The following is a 15,371-nucleotide window of genomic DNA, read 5'->3' on the forward strand; positions in this document are numbered from 1 at the left end:
AGAAGAAGAATGGCCACATCCAGGTACAGCACCCTCCTCAGCAATGTTCTCGTCTTACATTTATCAGAGATGAGGTCAGAGGGGACGCTTCAGAGTCATCTTGAGGGTATTTTTCAGGTTATAAAAGCAACTGTACTGCTATATTAATTTGGAAAATACAAGTGTTTCGGAGTGGGGGGAGCCAAGCAGCCTCAATCCCACCATCCAAATATTTTCTGCCAGCTTTTTCTTTAATAATGGAAATATATGAACACACATACATTTTCAAAATAAGGGCACAATTAAGGACCTCTTTTTCTCCACTCAACATGTATCACAAGCACTTTTCCATCATTAGATGCAAAAGCATGAATTTTATAAGCTAGCTATCCTCATCGTCTGGCTGTACCAGAATTCACGTAAACGTGTTCCCACTGCGGGTATTTCAACTGTTTCCAAATTTTCACTCTTACAAAACCGAATTCAATAAACATCCTCGCACATAAATCTTTGTCCCATCTCTGGTTACTTCATATGGGTACGTTCCTAGAAGTAGAATTACTGGAACAGAGTTTAACAGTTTCAAGACTTTAAGTCTATAGCACCAAATTGAATTCCAGGAGGTTTATTTCAACATACAATCCCAACTGCAACACCGAGTGCTCAGTTTCAACGTCAGTGACCTACAGTCCCCAGGAACAGCATTTAGAGTTCAGCCTTAACTGGTGCCACCTGTTCTTTAGGGAAACACGGGATGGGCCCAATCTGTTTTCCTGGTTCCCAGTCACCTCCTACAGTCTGACAAAAATAAAACAGCAGCTAGGAAGACCAGCCTTGGCCTAAGAAGGCAGTTACAGTATTTCTAAAAATTTGTATCATCAGGGATCTTCCTCTCAGGGCCCATGGTTGCCTCCAAAGGCAACTGTGGACTGAGTCTGAGGTCTCGAGGGGGGTATGAATTCTTGCAACCGCAGCTCCAGCACCACGTCCAAGTGATAACTACCCACCACGGCCTGTTCACTTGTCCAGAGCCGGCTGATGCCTAGCGGTCTTCCCATCAGACTTTACCCCCCAAAGGATAAAAAGGATTATTAATTCCAAAGTTGGATGGGGAGGGTCCTCTGGTATTTCAACTTGTCCTTGAGTTACTATCCACTAACTGCAGACCTTCTCCTTGCCACCCCGAAACTCCTTCAGTGATATCTGTAACGACACAGAAAATCCACCTGCCTGATTCCCTCTTTTCTCGCTCTCCCACTCAAAAATTCAGGAGGCACTATCCCACCCTACACCATATTCTTGTTTCATCATCTCACCCCTCCCCAAAAGTGTCACCTTCCAATGCCCTCCCACTGCTATCCCAGCCATCCGGGCACCCACTAACACCCTATGCAGGTGCTAGGACACTCTCCTCACCACTCTAACTCTTCTTGTCCTGTTCAATAATTCTAGGGTAAAGAGAACAAAAAAAAGACTCTCTTCAAAAAATAACATATTAGATATTGCTTGGGAAAGAAAGCAATTTGTATGCAGTGCTTTCTCACTCAAAATGTCGACCTCGAGAAATGGGAAAAGGCAGTAGGAGTCTAGGATGATGGGGCCAGGGCAGTGTACTCTATCTATAAAACATTTCTTTGGATCCTACACACAAACCTGACATTTATAAGCTCAATAGGAACAAATTAAATTGGAAGCTCGTCTTTCCCTCGATCACACTGGGTGTGTGAGAATAGCAACAGATTGCTAAGTTTGCCTGAAAAGAAATTATTTATGAAAATTACACAGCAAGTACTTAACTCCCCAAAATATTGGTTTAATGAAAATTAGACAGAACTTTATCACACAAAATCCTAAATTATTTTGCTGAACTACATTGGCCTTGCCCTGGAGATACACATGCTCAGAATCCTTCATCAGAAGGAATCGCACAAGCCTTGTTTCTCATAAAAATAGGGACAATGAGGCATGCACATAGAGTGTGAGGCATAGGAGACATTCTTGCTAGACTCCAGTTTTCTCTTGTTTATTGAAGATGAATACTACACTGATAGAGGGGACTAGGAGCTGAAATAGAAACAAACCCATAACTCTTTATGGCCTTCCTAGACCAAGAGACATACACATAAAACAAAGTCCTTCATGCCTCTTCAGAATGGAAAATCCAAAGCAGCACAATCATAACACTAATACCAGTTTTGTATGACAAGCAAGGTCAACACGAGCAGAGCCAACTGAGAGTGACCGCGGATTCCCTATCCAAAGCCCCATCTAAAATGTGGAAAACTGGTCTGCATAGCATGGCCTCTGGGACAACGGAAAAATAAAAGATCTGGCCCTGAGAAGAGATCCTTGATTCAGTGGTTCTCCACCTTTGCTCTGGCCCACATATCTGGGGAATGGGGACCTGGGATGCCTGGTGGGGATCCGGGATGCCTGGTGGGGATCAGAGCCTTGCTATGGGGGTGGGGGTGGCGGTTCTTTGCGTGAAAGAGTCAAAGACTCGAGAGAAAGGTTGTAGACAGTGTTAAATCTAAAAGTTCCTTATGGCTTCTCAAAGCCACCCCGCCCCCGCTGGGGTGATTTGATACCCACATAAGCCCCATACGCCATACATAACAGAACGATGCAGCCCCATTTTACAGATGTGAAAAGCAAGGTACCAAAAGGAGAAGTGATTGGGAGAGTAAATGAAAGGGCTGAAAGTCAACTCCAGGCCTCTGGACACTTGAGTTCATGCCCCTTGAACATAGCTGGTTGTCAACAAGTATTTAATAAATTAATGATGTAAAGGTACAGTGTTTGTGTTCATTCAATAACATAACCGCCTGGGTAACTACAATGGTTCATATCCTGGGATTCTTGGCTCCCAAAGTTAACTGTGGCCATCAGGAGTCCTGGGCTAGTTTCCAACTCAGAAAGCCTAAGGAGACTATGAGTTTATCCAAAATGGGCTGCTCAGAGTCCAAAACGTCAAGTGTCTCTACTTTGGGCTGGAATGAGATCAACCAGACCTGAGGATGCTATTTCTCCCAGGTCAATCAGGAGTTCTGACTAGAAGTCTGATGCAATTCTAATAATAAAAACAGGCATCGAAGTCTTCCTAATAAGCACAATATGTTTCAGGGACAGTCTTTCAAAAGATGAAGCTTGTGTGTGTGTGTGTGTGTGTGTGTGTGTGAGGGGGGATTATTTAAAAAGGATGCTTGAAGGTAAAATGCTGGCAACTAAGGGCCTGCTGCAGGCAGCCCAAGCTATGGCTTGGCATCAGGTGCCCGAGGGCTGAATTTGCTGCTTGTATATTTCCCTTGGTATACACAAAATATTGGCTTCACATTTAAATCTGGAACCTACATATAATTTATCAATCTTTGTTGGAAAAAAAAAAAAAATCAAGATTCATTCAACCTTCCTCACTTCCTTTCCTGCCAGGCACCTCCTTAAGAAACACCCTTTAACCCTGCCTGGGGCAAACATTATGCACCGGACATTGATCACACTCGGGACAAAAGCAGGGCACATCTAGGGCAAAAGGGCAGAAAGCCCTGATCTCCTATCCCACCTGAGAAGAACCTGGTGTCCCATACAGACAAAAAGAACGGATTTTATTAACAAAACTGACACTTCACAGCAATTTACATTATTTGCCTATAGTACCTTATGTACTCTTAAATGTTGTATTTTATAAAAATACACTATTTTTTTCACATACACAGTGCTGCACACACAGCAGTCAATAAATGAAAGTGAACCGAGTCCCCTTAATGATGCTATAGCAAAATACTAACATCAGCTAGGAGCTTATCTGTAATAACGATAATGAATTACAGAGTCTGCAGCAATGGTAAGAAAATTCAGACTAAATGACATTGAGCCTGAGAAGATTTATTTATATAAATATACAGATATATAGATATATATATCCTTGCACACACACACACACACACACACACAGAAAGTATACTGGTATCACTGTTATTTCCATATCATTTGGTCTCCATGGATACCATCCAACTTCTGACAGAAAAAATTCACTGACAATATTATATTTCACTGTTAAATTCTTTGATGCTTTACATAAAATAGCTATTCTGTATTTAATTCCTTGCCGTTATCCATAATACTCTCAGAAGAAGTAAATCCCTTTTTGCTGAAAATTCTGTAAGAGAAAGTCAGTGATCAATCCATAGTCCTGATTTCCTGGCTTTTTCGCATTAATAATAGTGACAGATTTCTGAAAGTTAATGCCTTACACATTTGTAGACTGCTGTAACTTCTATAACCTTCTCCCATACACAGTCTCTCCTCTGTTCCCCAAAGCAACCCTATCAGATAGGCAGTTAAGTATTATTATCACCTTCCATAGAAGCAACCCCAGAAGGTAATCACTGTTATTTATCTTTCGGTTGCCTATTATCAGCTCACCGACCACAATACAATTTCCCCAGAGGGTAAGGAAGTTGTTTTCCTGTTCCGAGTAGAACCCACAGAGCCTAGCACTGTGTCTGGGTGCAGAGTGAATGTCCCAGGAATATTTATTAAATGAATAAATAAAGTCCTTCCTCTGCTTTACACCCTTTTTGGTATATAGCACAAAACAGAACCATGTCCCAGATACCCCATTTAGAGTTCTGCTCTCTATCAAAAGGAAATTGTGTGAAAATGTTCTAGAAACAACCAAGCTCGTATCTGATAATCCTAAGAATAAAAGTACAGTGTCCTTGCAAACCTGAAGCAATGGATGCACACCAAAAGTTAAGTATCCAGAGTCTCGAATCTTCCACTACTAGTTGTAAGCTTAACAGCCTTATTAACTGGCTTCGGTATATGGAATATCTGCCTAATAAAGTCTTTCAGAAGGCACAGGAAAGCCGGGCCATAGTTCATAGAGCTGTCAGTACTTAAGGACAACCATTACTTTGCCATAATTTGCTTCCAATTCAACTACAAACTCTCACTTTTGATGCCGGTGACATTTTTACAGGTAAGTCAAGTCTGAAATATGCAAAATTACCTTTTACTTTCCAAGATCAAAAGGAAAAAAAAAAAAAAAGGACAACTCCCTGAGGACGAAGTATATAAATGTTTAATATTAGGAAGCGATTACAAGTCATCACAGAACTCCTGAATCTAAAGAAGCGAAAATCTTGCTTCTTACATAACAGGCCGAGTTATAAATTATAATCGTTCACTAATTGCAGCGAAATTCCGGACTTTGCCGTCTATCGATCAATAGATGTTCCAAGGTTACCCCGTAGAAATGCCCGTTTCATTTCTCAATATTCCATGTCTGAAGTCTCCTTAGAAAAGTCGAGTTTTTCCAGGACGTTCTAGGTTCCTACTTCTACCGCTGCCCCCTCCAAAAAAGGAAGCACGGGGCGCTGGGGAAACTGCTGGATCCTGGATCTGCTGGGCGCCCCGAAGTGGGGCAGGGATGGGCCCCCGGGCGCCGGGAGGCGAGCGCGCATCCAAGACCACCCGCCCTCGGAACCACGTCGGCCAGCGGCCCCTCGCTGCACCTGCCCTGAGAGCACCAAGTGCAGGCTCCTAGCCCCCCCCCCAGCCCCCCACGCCGTGTGCAATCGGTCTGAACCCTGATAAGTGACTGCAGGCTCGACAGCAGCCTCGGTGATTCCTGAAAATCCCCAACAGGAAATGTAACCATCCTCCACCCTCCCCAGCCATTCATCAAAAGCAGACCGAGCCACTGCAACAGGGGAGGCCGGGGGGTCGGGGGGCGCAGGAGGCGCAGGGGGCACAGGAGCGCCCGCACTTTTCCAGCTTTGGAGACACTCCGCGTCTTGGGATTCCGTGACCCTGCACGCGGAGCACTACCCACCGCCCGCACGGAGGGAGGAGGCGGAGGAGGGACGGGGCGGGCAAAATGTCCCCAAGTTGCAGAGACTGTCCTCCGGGGCTGCCGAGGAGTGCGCCCGGGCCTGCCCGTGCCAGGGGGCGCAGCTCCCGCCCCCGCCCCCGCCCCCGCTCCCGCTGCAACAGGGCAAGGGCGGCCAACGTACCGGGACCTGGGGCCGGGGCCGGCGCGTCCTGGCGGGGGGACCCGGTCGCATCCGCAGCCCCCCTCCTCCCCGAACTTGCGGAGGCTCCGCGGGCCCCGCTCGGTGGCCGGGCCGGGCCGGCGGGGCGGGGAGGAAGTGGCGGCCGCGCACCAACCACGTTCGGCCGGCGGGCGAATGCCGCTCGGCGCCCAGAGCGGGGTCGGAGGGCGCGGGGCGGGCACTCGCGTCCCCACCCCGCCCCGCCCGCGCCGCGGACCCCCGGGGGACGCCCGCCCCCGCGCCTGCCAGCGGGGCGCCGCTCGCTCCCCGGAGGCTCCCCGCCCCCACCGCGCCCGCGCCGCGGCCGAGGCGGGTCGGGCCCAGCGCGCCAGGCCGGCCCGGGGGCGCCCGCGGGGACCCGGCGGCGCCGGGCGCTAGGCCGCGGCCGGGGCGGTGACCCCTCGGCGCGGCGCCCTCCCGGGACGCGCCGCCGGAGCCCCCCGCGCGCCGGGACCAGCGCGGCGACAAAGCCCCGGGGCCAGGCCGGGCGCCGGCCGGCGGGAAGGAGGGCGCGGCGTCCCCCCGCGGCGGCGGCGGCGGCGGCGGCCCAGCTCCCGGGCAGCCGGGCGCGCCGGCCAGGCCCCGCTGGCCCCCGCCGCCCGCCGCCCGCCGCCCAGCACCGTGCCCCGGGCCCGCCGCGGGGCGCCCCACCAAGTTTCCCCTCGCCGGGGCCCGGGGCGCGGGGCCCGGGGCGCGGGGCGCAGGCAGCGGGGCGCACGGCGGAGCCGCCCGGAGACCGCGAGCCCCGCTCCCCTCCTTCGGATCCCGCGGCGACGGCGTCTGTAAACACGCACACGCACACACACACACACACACACACGCACACGAGAATTTTGTTTTAAAAGGAGGCCCGACTCCGGCGGACCTGCGCCCACACACCCAACACCTGGGGCGCAGAATCACACAGAGCAGGTCTGTGTCCATGGAGCCACCTCTCCGCATCTGCAAATCCAAAAGTGAAATTAAACCTCCACCGACCTCCTCCTCCTCCTCCTCCTCCCTCTCTACCTCCTCCTCCTCCTCCTTGCAGCCTCAGCAGCCCCAGCAGCCTCAGCAGCCCCAGCAGCAGCAGCAGAACCTGCTTCCCCTAAACATCAGACGATCCATCAGAGCGCCGACTGCTCCTCCAAAAATCAGTATTAATATTTATGAACCCCCAGCATTTTCCGGCTGCGACTGTGTCAAACCATCAGCACGCGCGCGCAACACACGCACACGCACACACACACACACACACACATCCCCTCCAGTGCTCAGCAAACATGCCCTCGAGAAAAACACACACGCACAGTCACAACTATTATTTGAAAAATGTTACCTCTCAGTGTGCTTTTTCACACTACCAATACAATCCCGCAAGGTTTAAGTGTTGCTAGGGTGTGTGAAATGGAAATGAAAGCCCGTCAGTTGAATAATCGCAGGAGCAAAACTAAAAGTTACTCCCCAGCTTGCCTGAGAACAGTCCAGATCGAAAGCAAAACAAGGAGAGGAAACTGCGAAGCGCAGAGGCTGGAAATCCCCCCACCCCCCGCCCTCCTCCCTGCCTGCCTCCCTCCCTCCCTCCCTCCCTCGCTGCTCGCTCCCTCCCTCGCCTCCCCCCTCCGCCCTCCCCCCTCCGCCCTCCTCCCTCCGCCCTTCCTCCCCAGTGTTTGTTTCGAGCTTGTGCAACCGGGAGGTGGAGGCGGAGGGAGGGCGCGAGCGGCCGGGCCGGGAGGTGCGGAAGTTCGCCGCGGCCGCTCATTGGCGCCCGGCGCCGCTTTCATCATTTCTCGGAAAAGTCCATTTCATTTTCGCTTCCCCACGTCGCGGCAGCGGGAGCAACAAGCGGCTGCTCGTGAGTCTGTCGTCGGCCGCCGGGACGCTCCCGCCGGCCGCGCTCAGCCTCGGGGCGCCGGGGGCGCAGGGGGCGCGGGGGCGCGGGGGGCGCCGGCCTCCTCTCAGCCCCGAAGCTGTAGCGGCCGCTGGGCGAGGAAGGCAGGTCCCCGAGCCTCCAGCCTCGGGGCTCCCTGAAGGTTGGAGAGGGAGGAGGAGCTGGCGGCGGAGGAGGAGGGGGGCAGGGAGCCCGGGGGAGCTGGCCGTCCACCGGCCGGCGGGGCAGGTGGCAGGGGCGGGCAGCACCGCTCTGGTCCGAGGGGACAAAACCCCACTTTGTCGCGGGCCCGCCCCGGAGGGAGAGAGGGCACGGGCGCCCCGGCCAGACAGCGTGACTTAGACACCAGCTGCAAGACTGGGCCAGCCGAGGCCCTGCGACCTTAACCGGGTTGGGACCCTCATCAGTAGTTGAGGGTGACCCCCTTGGAGGGCTGCTGCCGGCCCCGGCCCCACCTGGCGCCGCGTGGGTGGAGGGGGGACAGCGGGGGGTGAGGAAGGCCTTGCCCACGCCAGCCAGGGCCGCCCCCTCCAGGCCCATGACCGCCGCCGGGGCAACAGGAGTGACTCCTCCCCGCGGGATGAGATGCGCAAGGCTGCGAGTTAATTTTGCCTCCCGACGTCTTCATCGTGGCCGGTCCAGGAGAGAGGCTTCTTCATCCTGGGACCCGGGCAGCCAGATTCCGATATGGCCTCTAACTGATTAGCTGGGCATGCCCCGGCAAGTGGCATGGCCTGAGGCCTCCGTTTTTAATGTGGTGGAATGGGGACAAATGATAGAACGCGGGTGGCCAGGTACAGCGCCTGTCGCCCTCCAGGTGTGTTAGCTCACACTGATGTAATTCATTTGGGACCTACCACCGCGGGGTCCTTTGCCAGGTAACGGTACCGGTTCTCCTCTAACTATACCTGTTTCTTCCCCCCACATGCAGCAAAATCAGCCTCCTCCCAAAGTTCTCTATCCAACCAAGAGAGGCCCTTCTCCGGAGGCCAACTATTTACACGTGAACACGTCTCTAAGAGCATAGCCCAGCATCCCTCTTTGCCACAGAAGTATTGAATTCTGTGCATTGGAAGAAGAAAAGTATCTGAGTGCGTATGTGCTGAGACAGCTGAGCGTTTAGGATTCTGTTTTGTGGCTGCGATCTCAGAACTAGATCCCACTGCACACATTGCTTCCTGTCCCCCCTCCTATGATCCTATCTGACACAGCCGCTTGCTTTCTTATTTCACAGAACATTGCCCACTCCGGGTGGTAGAGTCATTATATACAAAGTCTTTAGGGCAGTTGACACTCCCTCCACCACCTGGGGACCCAAGTTAAAAACCTAGTAGTCCTCCTTGATGTCTTCTTTCCCGCAACATACACCCAATCAGTGGCATCCGACTGACCTGTTGATGTCACTCCCAGATACGTGTGGACCCGGGCCCTTCTCCGTCTCCACTCTGCCAGCTGAGCCTGCCTCCAACCGTGCTCCTTCAGGCTAGCAGCCACACTATATGTCTAATTAAGTAGAAAATGAACTACAAGAAAAGCACGATTCCAACCCTAACTCCCTTCCAAAACTTCTCTGGAGACTTCAGAATAAAGTCTTTATTTATTTACAGAGAGAGAGAACTAGAGTGAGTACAGTGGAGGGGAGGCGGGTAGCGGGAGAGAGAGACTCTTAAGCAGGCTCCATCTCCCAACCCCGAGATCATGACCTGAGCCAAAATCAAGCATCACTTAACCGACTGAGCCACCCAGTGCCCCAGTAAGTCCATATCATTTAACAAAACCTGTAAAATCCATTATGATCTGTCACCAAGCCCTTGAGCAGCCTCATCTCATGCTGCTGGGCCCCACAGTCCTCCCTCGTCAAACACGCTGCCATTCCATTTTGTGAAACAGCCATCCTGAGGTCTGTTGTGTTGTCCTTAGCGTGGTACCCCGCACACGGGCACTCAAATACTTGTCCATTAATCATTACCTGCCCTTATTTTTTTCTCGTGAAATATTTTAGACTTCATCAGAGTATTTTTATTGTTTAATGTATTGTGACCGATATTTATTGTGTGGAATGCAGAAAATGCAGCAAAGCTGAAAGAGGAAAATCAGCCACCTGGAATCTCACCAATCAGGAATTGGACTGTTGATATTTTTTATTTCCTTCTTTAGTTTTTCGAAAGGGCCACCTCCAGGGCCACCGATGCAATCTTTCCATATCCTGTAGTAGGGCCCGTCGGTGCTGTCTATTTTCCAGGATGTCCGTGTGACTCCCCTGTGTCCTGTTCTATTTCTCAGCTGGCTCCTCTCCTGCTGCCAGCCCCCTAAATTATGGGTTTTCCAGACATTCCATCTTAAACCCTTCCATTTTCTCATTCCACATGCCTTCTGAGTGCTCTCACTCATGCCCAAAGCTTCAGCTAGCTTTATTTGGTGATAGCCCCAAAGTCTGTAGCTCCTGAGGTCTGGACGCATTACCTCTTAGGTGTTCAACAAAGTATGCATGTCTAAAACTAAACTCATCACATCTTTCCCAACAACCTTGTATATTTGTCGCCTCGCGGACCCACCAAGAGACTGGCAGACGTCACTGACTCCTGCCTTTCCTGAGTACCCCCTGGAGCTCCATGAGGCATGCGAACTGTTTCCAATTTTTCAGGTCCCGAAACACATAAAGCACAGAATGAATTTCGCTCTGTTCCTATGACCTGGGTGACGTATCATTACAGGCCAAAAGGGTAAATACGCCCCCCAAATCCACCTGGTATTCATATACACAGTCAAGAAATATTTCTTAGCACTTCAATGAGATATATACAGTCATAAATCTCTGTGGGAAATGGATCAATATAGCAAAATAGAACCTTTTTGAAAGTCTCTGAAAAAAGTAACCTTTGCCATACCATAGAAATCTGACCAGACACCTGGTCACCTGCCATTGTTCAGACAGTCTTATATCATGAAACCAGAGTGATCTCCTGAGTGAGGCATGTTAATGTTTCACCTGCAGAATGGGACCTTCTAAAGAAAGATCTACCTGCATGCATTGGGACTATTTTCTTTTCAAGGAAGTTGAGTAAGAGCAGTGATTAGTTGGACATGTGGTGATCGGTATCTCCATGAAGGATTTCAACTAAGGAAGAAATTTAAAGATACGTTCAAGGTTAACCCCTTTCAAATGGGTTTCTCATTTATTTTGCTAACAAGAGTATTTCCTAAAATTATCATTCAAATAGCAAACATTTATTAAGTGCCCACGAATTTTTCTCAATACCGGGAATACAGCACTGATCCAAAACCATTGGAAATCTCTGTCTCCTGAGACGATTTCTCACAGTCTAAGAAGTTGGCATGTTAATTTCCATGACATCATCCCGGTCTCCCAGCCATCCCCTCCATCTGTAATCACAGCCTTTAGAAATGCACATTAAAATTAAGAATGTGCAGTCCGATGGCTCGCTCACTAAAGTGTTGAGTATTTACAGTTCTGATTAAATCAGTAGCCCCTCATCCGTCTATCAATTGATGTCTCAATCCTCTCCACCGTATCAATGATACTGTTCCATCCTGGCCACGGAGGCGCTCCTCCATGGTGCTGTAATTCAAGGGATTATAAAACCATAGAAAATGAGTATTCCACACTTGGAGGAGCAGTTGGCCAACACAGAGGCATAGACTATAGTTCTGAACTCCAAAGAATATTACACGTTGAATAAATACACAGCCAAGTTAGATTTTAGTTGAGACGGTAATACTGTAATGACATTGAGAAAGCCTTCAGAGGTCAAGGATCAGAGTCATCAAGTGGACACCTTGATGAGAAATTCTTGACTATTTCCTCATGTAATGGTTTCATCCACTTTACTAGAAACTCTAAAATGAGTTCTATTGCAGTTACTCTCTGAAAATCATGGATTTAAGTTGAGCAGTATATTGCCCAGTCCTTAGTGGTAAATATTAATTTTGTCCTGTTCCTATGAAGTAAGGGGAAAAATATACTTTAAGAAAAAAAAGATTTTTTTTTATTTATTCATGAGACACACACAGATAGAGAGAAGCAGAGACACACAGAAGGGAGAAGCAGGCTCCATGCAGGGAGCCTGATGTGGGACTCCGTCCAGGACCCTGGGATCATGACCTGAGCCAAAGGCAGATGCTCAACCACTGAGACACCCAGGTGTCCCAGGGGAAAAAATATTCTTTAAAATTGCCAGGCTGGAGGGTGGTGGTGGGAAAAAATAATAAAATAAATAAAATAATAAAATAAATAAAATAAAATAAATAATAAAAACTTAATTAATTAAATAAAATAAAATTGCCAGGATGGGGGGCACCCGGCTGGCTTAATCAGTGGAGTGTATGACTCTTGATCTCAGGGTTGTAAGTTCAAGCCCCACATTAGATGCGGAAATTACTTAAAACGTTTTAAAGTAAATAAATAAAATTGTCAGGATATCTGTGTATGTGTGTAAGAGAGAGAGAGAGACAGGAAAAGGGGAAGAAAGATTTTTCTTGTCTAAAAGGAAGGTTTACAATTTTTGAAGACTTCCTAATTTTTTTGCTAAAATTTCTCTGTTCCATCCCAAATAGCTTTGAAATATTCATCACTTCTCCAAGGTGATAAACTATAAAGTAGTACTTTTATTTTTAAAGTCAGAAGGAAAAGGTGTCAAAAAAAAAAAAAAAAAAGGAAAAGGCATCCACAGTTCTGTCTTGAGGTTCTTTAGAAAGAATTGCTATTAATAGTTTCAAGTATAAAAAATATTTTAAACAGGAAATAAATTTCAAAGTTTTAACGTAAATTAAGCAAACCACACGATTCCCTGGATCTGGATAGTTGAAGAATTTTTCGTTTACAGCTTCCAGTCACTGGAAGCTCCCCACTTGCCTCATATGAAGCTCGATGACATTCAGCGTGTTCTCTTTCTTCCCAAACCTCCTAGCATTCTGAATGACACACACCTTCACTTGTATTTGGAAATGTTTGGAAATTTCCCCGTCAAAAAGACAGAGGAGTGTCATGAAACAAAGGACTGAGAGCGTTTTTTAAGTCTCTGACTTCCTGGAAAAACTTCAGCTCCACTAAATCCAAAATGTGCGTGACAGTTCCTGCACACAACTCCTTTGCCTCTGATGCGAGTTGGCAGCAGTGTGCACCTCTGTAGTGTGGAGCGCTGCTAAGGTCCAGACACTCAGAGGTGCTGTGAAGGCAGTGAGAGCAAGACAGGCCCCCTCCTCCCTGGAGCTCACGTTTGAGTGGGGGCCATGTCACCAAACCAACCAATGAGACAGTGAGCAGACCTGTATTGGTGTTTTGAAGGAAATAAGAGTTTTGACTGAAAATCCTAGGTGGGATTGATCTAGGTGGTCAAGGAAGGTTCCTTGGAGAAAATGACATGGAAGCCAAGGCTTGAAGAGCAAGAGGATACTGCTCAGTTTCCTAGTGCCGCGTAACAAAGCACCGCGAACCCCAAACCCCCGGCCACTTGAACCAACAGAAATGTGTTGTCTGTCCCACAGTTATGGGAGCTGATAGTCCTAGATCACGGTGTCCCAGGGTCGGTTCCTTCTGAGGCTGAGGGAGGGATTTGCTCCATGCCTCCTGGCTTCTGGTGGTTTCCCAGGAACCTTGGGCATCCTTTGGCTTGCCGGTGATCTCATCTCTGCCTTCATTTTTTTATGGTGTTCTCTGTGGAGTGCACCTATCTCCAAACTTCTCCAGTCACTGGATTAGAGGCTCACCCACTCCAGTATCCTCTCATCTTAACCAAGGACATCTGCAAAGACTGTTTCTGCATCAGGTCACATTGGGAGATACTGAAGGTTGGGACTTCAGCGTGTGAATTTGCGGCTGGGGGGTGGGGGCTGGAGGGGGCGGGGAACACAACGCATAACAGGTACCAATTGTGTGCTAAAGCCCTGGGGGCAGAGGAAAGAGTCAGGACAAGAATCCCAAGAAGCCAAAGGGTCTGGTGAATTCTGGAATATGAGGGAAAATGTGACTTCGGAGTTGAAAATGAGGGTAAGCAGGACCCAGGCATAGGCCAATTGAGCAGACACCAGATCTAGGAGTTTGGGTTTTATTATGGGATCAATGGAAAGATTTCCACAGGTTCCATAGTTTTAAAAGGTCATCTTATAAATTTCCCAGGGGTCAGCTCAACGAGGCAATGCAAGGACATCTTAATTTGTTGGTTTCTTAGGAGAATTTACAACTGTTCCTTCATTGTCCTCTCTGCTGGTTCCATGTTGAATTTGCTGAGGAAATACAATACATGTATGATATTCTGAAACAGTTTGGTCTTTTTAATATTCATTTTTTAATTCCTCAGTTAAAATATTTATTTCCTGTTAACTTTCTGATTTTCACTTCCAGAAATGCGGTTTTTACTTCATTCTTTTTAGCCCTAAAAACACTTTCCTTAAAGAAGAAGGAAAAAGAGAAGAAATACTCAATTCTAGATTCCAAGCATTTTCCTCAGACTGTTTTGAGTGAACAGTGATCCTTTTCAGAGATTGTGTCACCACAAAATCACTGTTCATTCCAAAGTTCAGTGGCTCCAAATTATTTCAGTTTTTTGATTTCTAAAAACTTTCAATTTTTTTTCTTTCAGAAACTCCATGTGTAATAAATCGTTTCCCCAAAACTGAATTTTTGTTGGCAGAACAATCAGCATAAGTAAAACTTCATGGTTTGCCCTGAACGTTTTGTAATTTGAAAGCAAATATTGGCTTAAACAGCCCATCACGTATTTTCTCAACCTCAAGCTGTGGATCCTGGTTTCTGCATCACTCCTCTCTTGACAACCAAAAAAAGGTCGACTTTTTTCTGTGTTATGTATTGAGGTTCTGAGTAAAATTTCATTTAGGGAAACGGTGCTGCTGCTTTAAAAAAAATTTTTTTTAAGATTTTATTTATTTATTCATGAGAGCCACAGAGAGAGAGGCAGAGACAGGCAGAAGGAGAAGCAGGCTCCCAACGGGGAGCCTGATATGGGACGCAATTCCAGGACCCCGGGATCACGACCTGAGCCAAAGGCAGATGCTCAACCACTGAGCCACCCAGGTGCCCCTCAAAGAGTTTTTTTTATTTAAAAACTAACAGCCACAAAAATTGGCTGTTAGTTTTACTTCATTTTCAGATAATTGGAGAGAAAAAAGAAAACATAACCAACTGTAAGTGGAAAACCATTAAAGATTGAAGGAGAGAAAGAAATACGGACACCAGGCGACAGGACGCAGTTGGGATCATCCACAGAGCAGAGCCGGCCACCTTAGAGGTACCCCCGTTATAAGCTCATTTGCACTTGACTTGCTCAGTTGTCTCCCATTTTGCCCTGTTTTATACCCCATCTTGATGGGAACTTCTCATCTTTTCAGTGATGCAGAACCAAAGAATCATGACCACTTGTTTTCACGTATGCAGTTGAGGCCATACATAAAAGTTGAGGTTTGGACAGACTTTTTTCCCTCATTGAGAA

The 15,371-nt window shown here is 48.4% G+C and overlaps 1 protein-coding gene and 1 long non-coding RNA gene across 9 annotated transcripts in view; one reads left to right on the plus strand and one right to left on the minus strand.

Moving 5' to 3' along the window:
* Positions 1-7,541, minus strand: part of IRF2 (interferon regulatory factor 2) — a 79,299-nt gene extending 71,758 nt beyond the window's left edge. For 2 of the 7 annotated variants that reach the window (XM_077848682.1, XM_077848683.1), the window contains exon 1: positions 7,354-7,541. Coding sequence is in view for 2 of the 7 variants with exons in the window: in XM_077848681.1 (XP_077704807.1) it covers positions 5,997-6,047 (51 nt within the window). In the remaining 5 variants the exon portion in view is untranslated. Of the gene's footprint in view, positions 1-5,195; positions 5,484-5,996; positions 6,154-6,914; positions 6,969-7,043; positions 7,232-7,353 lie in introns of those variants that run through there. The other 5 variants (XM_077848686.1, XM_077848684.1, XM_077848680.1 and 2 more) reach the window with 5 other exon arrangements.
* Positions 7,542-7,719: 178 nt separating this feature from the next.
* On the plus strand, positions 7,720-14,183 carry LOC144284310 (uncharacterized). 2 transcript variants are annotated; one of them, XR_013352656.1, is made up of 2 exons: positions 7,720-7,869; positions 8,837-14,183. It is a non-coding gene; the product is annotated as an uncharacterized LOC144284310 (long non-coding RNA). The 2 variants fall into 2 exon arrangements; XR_013352657.1 differs by lacking the exon at positions 7,720-7,869 and adding an exon at positions 7,962-8,047.
* Positions 14,184-15,371: the final 1,188 nt, after the last annotated feature.

The sequence above is a fragment of the Canis aureus genome, chromosome 15, assembly GCF_053574225.1.
Source record: "Canis aureus isolate CA01 chromosome 15, VMU_Caureus_v.1.0, whole genome shotgun sequence".
In the NCBI taxonomy this organism is placed as follows: domain Eukaryota; kingdom Metazoa; phylum Chordata; class Mammalia; order Carnivora; family Canidae; genus Canis; species Canis aureus.